The sequence below is a fragment of the Pygocentrus nattereri genome, chromosome 6, assembly GCF_015220715.1.
Source record: "Pygocentrus nattereri isolate fPygNat1 chromosome 6, fPygNat1.pri, whole genome shotgun sequence".
NCBI classification, from domain to species: Eukaryota; Metazoa; Chordata; class Actinopteri; order Characiformes; family Serrasalmidae; genus Pygocentrus; species Pygocentrus nattereri.
In genome coordinates this window covers 24,652,401-24,658,400 of record NC_051216.1, presented here as the reverse complement: position 1 = coordinate 24,658,400, position 6,000 = coordinate 24,652,401, and the positions used below count along the sequence as shown (strand labels likewise).

Genomic DNA, 6,000 nt, shown 5'->3' with positions numbered 1-6,000 from the left:
AGTGTTATAAATGGAACAAAAGTCCATCACCTAGTTTAAGGCCCCTTATATAAATACAATACTTCATACTTCATAAGACATTCATACAATACTACAATACTTCATAAGACATTTGCTCACTGTCAAAACATAACATGTTCATAAACACACAAGTATTGCTTTATCCATATAACATTAAGTGCTTATGCATGTGTTATGAACCTCTTTGGTAGGTAGTCTTTAAATAAAGTGTTATTAAATAATTCATAGTAGTTTATGAATAAGGACTTAAGATTAATACCTATGTAAAAGGCCTAGTTTCAAAGGTTCAAAGGATAAAAGTATAATGAAAATGTTTGAAGTATCATGAACGTGCTTTCACCTGCAGCAATTTGTCATAGCGCTGAGCAGACATGAGGAAGCGGCCATCCTCTAGCTGCATCTCACGGTTCTCCAGCAGGTTGTTGAGAACGGGCAGCACGTTACGCTCTGCCTTCTCCAGCCCCTCCAGTACCAGAATCCTGCCCTCTGTCGCTGCTCGTACTGCACACTGCACACACAGCTACAGCTCAGCACATCACCTTTGGATACAGTAATCTGCACACAGTCTAAAGTTTACTTTACCCCCCACTTATAATGCTTTAGCTTTGGCGTAAGTGACTGGGTTTCTGCGGTTTTGTGCCTTTTCCTCCCATAATTAGCACAAAAGAACCACCCTTGCATGCCACACAGAGCTTACTGTTCAACTCCTTGATTGGTTAAATGAGTCATCAAAAAAAAAAAAGCTGAGTTTCTTGAGGATAAGAGTTTAAAAAACCCAATCACTGTTACAATCAACTCCACATGTCCAAAAAAACAGGTTCTCAATACTGTGATGCAAGGATGTGAAACACCTACATCCAAAAACAACAACAAAACAAAGTTCAAAAGAAGGTTCTTCGGTCTTGTAGGGGAAATCTTGTAACCACATTATTTATAAAATCTTTGAGTTATTTCACCCACCACCTAGAACAGCTTATTCCTGTTTTGAACAAGCTGATATTTTCTCCTTCTGACCAATCATGGGCAGAACAACCAAATCTCTTGAGTTACGAAGATGCAACCATGCAAACATATGCGTGCAAGAATCAAACAGTCTTGACGTCAAAGGCAGGAAATTCTAGGCTACTCCGGTGACCACAAAACAAGTCGCCATATAATTAGGTTAACATATAAATATATGCCTGATTGTGTGGGAATAGGGCCTATAAAAATGCAGACAGATGCTCCAAATTTAACTCTGGACCCAGTTCCATCATGGACAGTATAATCCCATAATGACTAGAAAACAGTACTGACGCAGGACAGGGAGGTGAGCTAAAGCCACATACCAGCCTTGCACTATGTTTGTCAATGAAACAGCAAATCATTTATAAACCCAGGAAAATTCCCCTAAATCTTTTTCCCTCTTGCACATTTTTAGGAGACCAATGACTTTGAGTGTGCAGCAATAGACAAGAGGCTAAGGTGGAAAGTGTGAGCTCATCAGAAATAATTTTTCCTAGAATTCCTGCACCCTGACAGCCTCCCATTCAGCTTGCAATGGAATAGCTAAGAGCTGGGTACATGACGTCACCTTTGTAAATACACCAAGTACATCGCTTTCCCTGAGCAGCTGACTTCTGTTCCTGCACTCCAGCTATTTACACAAGCCGCAGAGATCCAATACAATTTCCCTTAGGAATGTAGCAAAGTGGAACTGAATTGCAGTGAACCTTATAAACAAAAATGTTTAGGTGTCAGCACCACAACTAAATGCAGTGTTTGTTTCGGACCTGTGGGAAGGACCATGTGTGAGTGTTGAAGATATCCGCACTCATCATTTCATTTGTTTCCTTAATTAGGCATTGTTAAATCTTCCATGCTTTTTTTTTCTTCTTTATCGTTAGTGATTAAAAATCTCTTCAACTTGGCTAAAGTACAGGTTTAAGGTTATGGAAATGACCACAAGAGAAAGTAAGTGTGAGGTTGTGACCCTTTTTATTCATTACAATTTAAAAGATTATTTTCATTCTAACTTGTTATGATAAGACATAGATACTTTCATTTAAACGGTTGTGGGGGGGCTCGAGTATAGCCTATGGGTGGGGGAAAAAAGTGAAATGTCTTCCTGTTGGCACCAAACCTCCTGTTTGTAGGTTGTTGTTTTGCACCTGACTGACTAGATGATTCATTAAACTTAAGTCACACACTTGTATTTGAAATGACCTTTCTCTTCCGCTTAACATTAAAGCTCAGGTCAGTTTGGGCACTACATACTACTGCCTGGAAATTACATCTATTTAAATAGAAACCACTTACAGTCCTTAACATTTTGGAAATATTTAAAACAAAATGTTTTCAATTCAACTGAGAGACACTTCCTATTCATACAGAAATAGTATGCTGAAAGCCATTTTTCAGTGCTTGGAATATGGGTCTAAAAAAGAGCACAGAACCCCTGAGAGCAGTATGATGCTCCAGTTAACATTCCCTCCCATCGCACCCCTGCATAATCTCAAATATACACATAGATCCACTGTGTCACGGTGCTATTACGCTCATCCATCACACATGTGAGTTTAACAATCAAAAACTACACCCAACAGACTGGGGCACTAATGACAGCTTAAACCACATCATTAATGATGCAATGCAAGCTATTCATGTTTCTGTAATTAAGGCATAAGCTGATTTCTACAAACACCACAGAGAATCAATAATTCAAATTCTTTAACCTCTTCTTGCCAAGGCACATCGAGAATATTGACCACAAGCTGATCATTTATATTACTCCCAAATCTAAAGAAGTGGAAACTTGCCCTAAAAATAGCTAATTATAACAGATACCACTACCACTAACTAACAACACAATTTTCCAAAACAAGCATTCATTTATTTAATTCATTTATGGTGCACAGAAACACTTTCATTGACTTTTCAATCAATAGAACAATAGCAGTGAATAATTAAGTACCTAAGAAGCACAAGATCAACACGTGGATCAAGAACAAACAGCACCCATCACCATATCTTGAAGAAATCCATCTTCACATAGCCTTTGTTCATCTTTAGGTAAAGGAAACCCCTGAATTAATCATGAATATTTATGATCATGATTTACAATTTTCCTTTTTTGGCCAATTTTTCAGTCATGTTTTTTTCTTTAATACCAAGTTCACACTGTATGGGCTAAATGAACACTTAAAACACTCTTGCACATTTTCAGTAGTTTGTACTCGCCAAACTCACAATATAAATTATTATTTGCACTTTAAGGGGCCAAACTGCATTTTAAATTCTTAAATAAAAAAAGACAACAATTGCTTTTTGAAATTATATAAATCAAATAACACACTACTCTGAATGCCAGAGTCACACATAGCTACACTAACATTTTACTACAGGTACAACAACAGCATTCAAATACAGCATGAGTGCACAAGCCTACCTCACATTATCTATGTTATAAGACTGCAACACAAATTGTCCAAAATCAGTACAATGAAGTTGGCTGATTGCTGATTGGCTATTCGGAGCAAAAAAATTTTCAATGCCAATCTTGTCCGATTCTGATATAGGCTTCAGTGAATGTCACTTAAATCAGAGTTTTTCAACCATTGGGCCAAGGACCACATGTGGACCAGGGCAATGGCTTGTAGCAGGCCATGATTTTACTTTTATTTTGTAAAAAAAATCAATGAGAAAAAAAACAAACACAATCTACAAATAAAATTATATAAAAGGTTTTCAAAGTGTAAAGCTTAACACACATCCTGCAACAACAGCATGCAAAGGCAGCTTTGACTCTTGTCTCTAGAAACAAAACAACCCCCCCCCCCCGCCCCGTTCAGTTATCCACTTGCAAGAGACTAGTGTAAAAAAAAATGTAATAAACAAAAATGAGTGTGTTTTTGAAACATTCCACTCAATTTGTCACCATTAAATTTGAATTGTTAAGCAAAAACGTTGAGCTGTGTGTCACTGTGGACCTACACGCTTTCTGGTGATAAATACACAGGCCTGGAGGTGTGAAAGTTTGAAAAACCCAGAGTTAAACTACATGAACTGGTATTCTATTTGGTGGATCAGCTTGATTCATTACTGTTCACAACTCTCACTTTGTAAGCAAAAATAAATAAATAATAAACAATTAATTAATTTGGAGAATGCAGTTTGTCCTCATCTAAGAAAGGTAATCTGCCTACTACAAAATCTAGCAAATGAGCTGCCAATCCACTAATGGAATAAAATCAACAAAATAAAATAAACAAAATAAAATACATCAAAATAAAAAAGGAAAGATAACAAACATAAAAAATACCTTTTGAATGATCTAGATTTCTACAATCATAACTCCTAAAGATGATCTGACCTTGAGAAATAATGTCATAATAAATAATAAAGTCAGAAAACAAAACACAAAACATGCATACAAATTCTGGGGACCTTGCAAATCATTGAGAGACCAAGAGACCAAGAGACCAAGCTGTACCAGGAAACTCTACAGCAGAATGTCAGGGTGTCTATTTGTGATCTTTAACTCAAGAGAGTGGGTCTTAGGATATGAAGATCAGAAATACAGGACTAAATTAACACAGCAGCTCAAATAGAAAAAAAAGCTGTATTTCAGAATGATTAGTTACAAATGTAAGCATTTGTGTACATTTTGCAAGATCCTTGATTGTTTAAACCATTTGTTGTGTAAATGGTTGTGGTGCTTGTTAAATTACAAAACAAAAAAAAGTTGTGGGAGTAGATCAAATAAATAACAAAAAAGGTGTGATTTGCAAATTAACTTTAACCTTTATTTGAATGAAAACAGTATAAACAAGATATTTCATGTTCTACTATCCAAATTTCATTGTTTTTTTGTAAATATATGCAGAGGAATCTGGGTGTATAAAGGGCTCGGCTGAAAATCTATATGACCTTTGATCCCTCAGATAGCAATGCATTATAAACCTGCATGTTTGTTTAATAAATATAAGCACAAGGGTTTGGGAACACATTGGAAAACCCTCGTCAATAAACACCATGCATCTTTAAAGGCAAGTTCTGCTCTTCTATGCAAAGCAGAAGCCATATATTAATTACATTTAGAAACACCACCAACTTGTTTGGGCTAAAGCTCATATGAAATGGAATGACAAAGTGGAAATGACTGCTATAAACTGATGAGTGCACCTTTAAATTGTTTTTCAAAATAATTGAAGGCCTGTTCTCCAGGCCAAGGAGTAAACAGACCACACAGATTGTCGTCAACGCAAAGTTCATAAGCCAGTGTCTGTGACAGCGTTATCATGATAGTGTCCTGGCAGTACTAGTGGGTGACATGCACATCTGTGAAGGCACCATTAATTCCAAGGAGTACATTTGGAGCAATATATGCTGCCACCTAGACAACGTCTTTTTCAAGGACATCCCTGCTTGTTTCAGCAACACAATGCCAAGCCACATTTTGCATGTGCTAAACAGTCTGGCTTTGTACTAAGTGCTAGACTGGCTTGCCTGGAGTCCAGACGCTTCTACCACTGGAAACTTGGTACATTGTGGTACATTAAGAAATGCTGAAATGTTACATCAATAAAAACCAGAAAAAAGTTACCTTATATGTTCACCTAAACAGTGGGTGTCCTCAGACCCCAAACAATTACTGAGTGTTAAATAGAAAGGTGACATTACACAGTGGTAAGCATGCTCCTGTCCTAACTTTTTTGGAACATGTTGCAGATGGTAGTCGAAACATTAAATATGCCCTTGTGCTATTTTCAACAGAATACAAATTAAAAGGAATTTGCAGATCACTGCTGTTGTTTATTTACATTTGGCCTGCTCTCTCAACTTTTTTGGGAAATGGGTCGGCAGACCATCAGCTCAGTTCAGATCACATTAAGACCCATTTCAGATAAACTTTCTCACAACTGTAGAAATGTACTTCTACTCTGGGAGGTGAGCAGAGCCTTGTTACTTCCAATAAAATACTAGAGGTTTGTAAAACAT

General features: G+C 36.9%; 1 protein-coding gene across 1 annotated transcript in view; it reads right to left on the bottom strand.

Annotated features, from left to right (window-relative positions):
• Nucleotides 1–6,000, bottom strand: part of vwa8 (von Willebrand factor A domain containing 8) — a 106,848-nt gene that overhangs the window by 96,539 nt on the left and 4,309 nt on the right. The window contains exon 5 of the mRNA XM_017710845.2: nt 362–529. Coding sequence (XP_017566334.1) covers nt 362–529 — 168 coding nt within the window. The remainder of the gene's footprint in view (nt 1–361; nt 530–6,000) is intronic.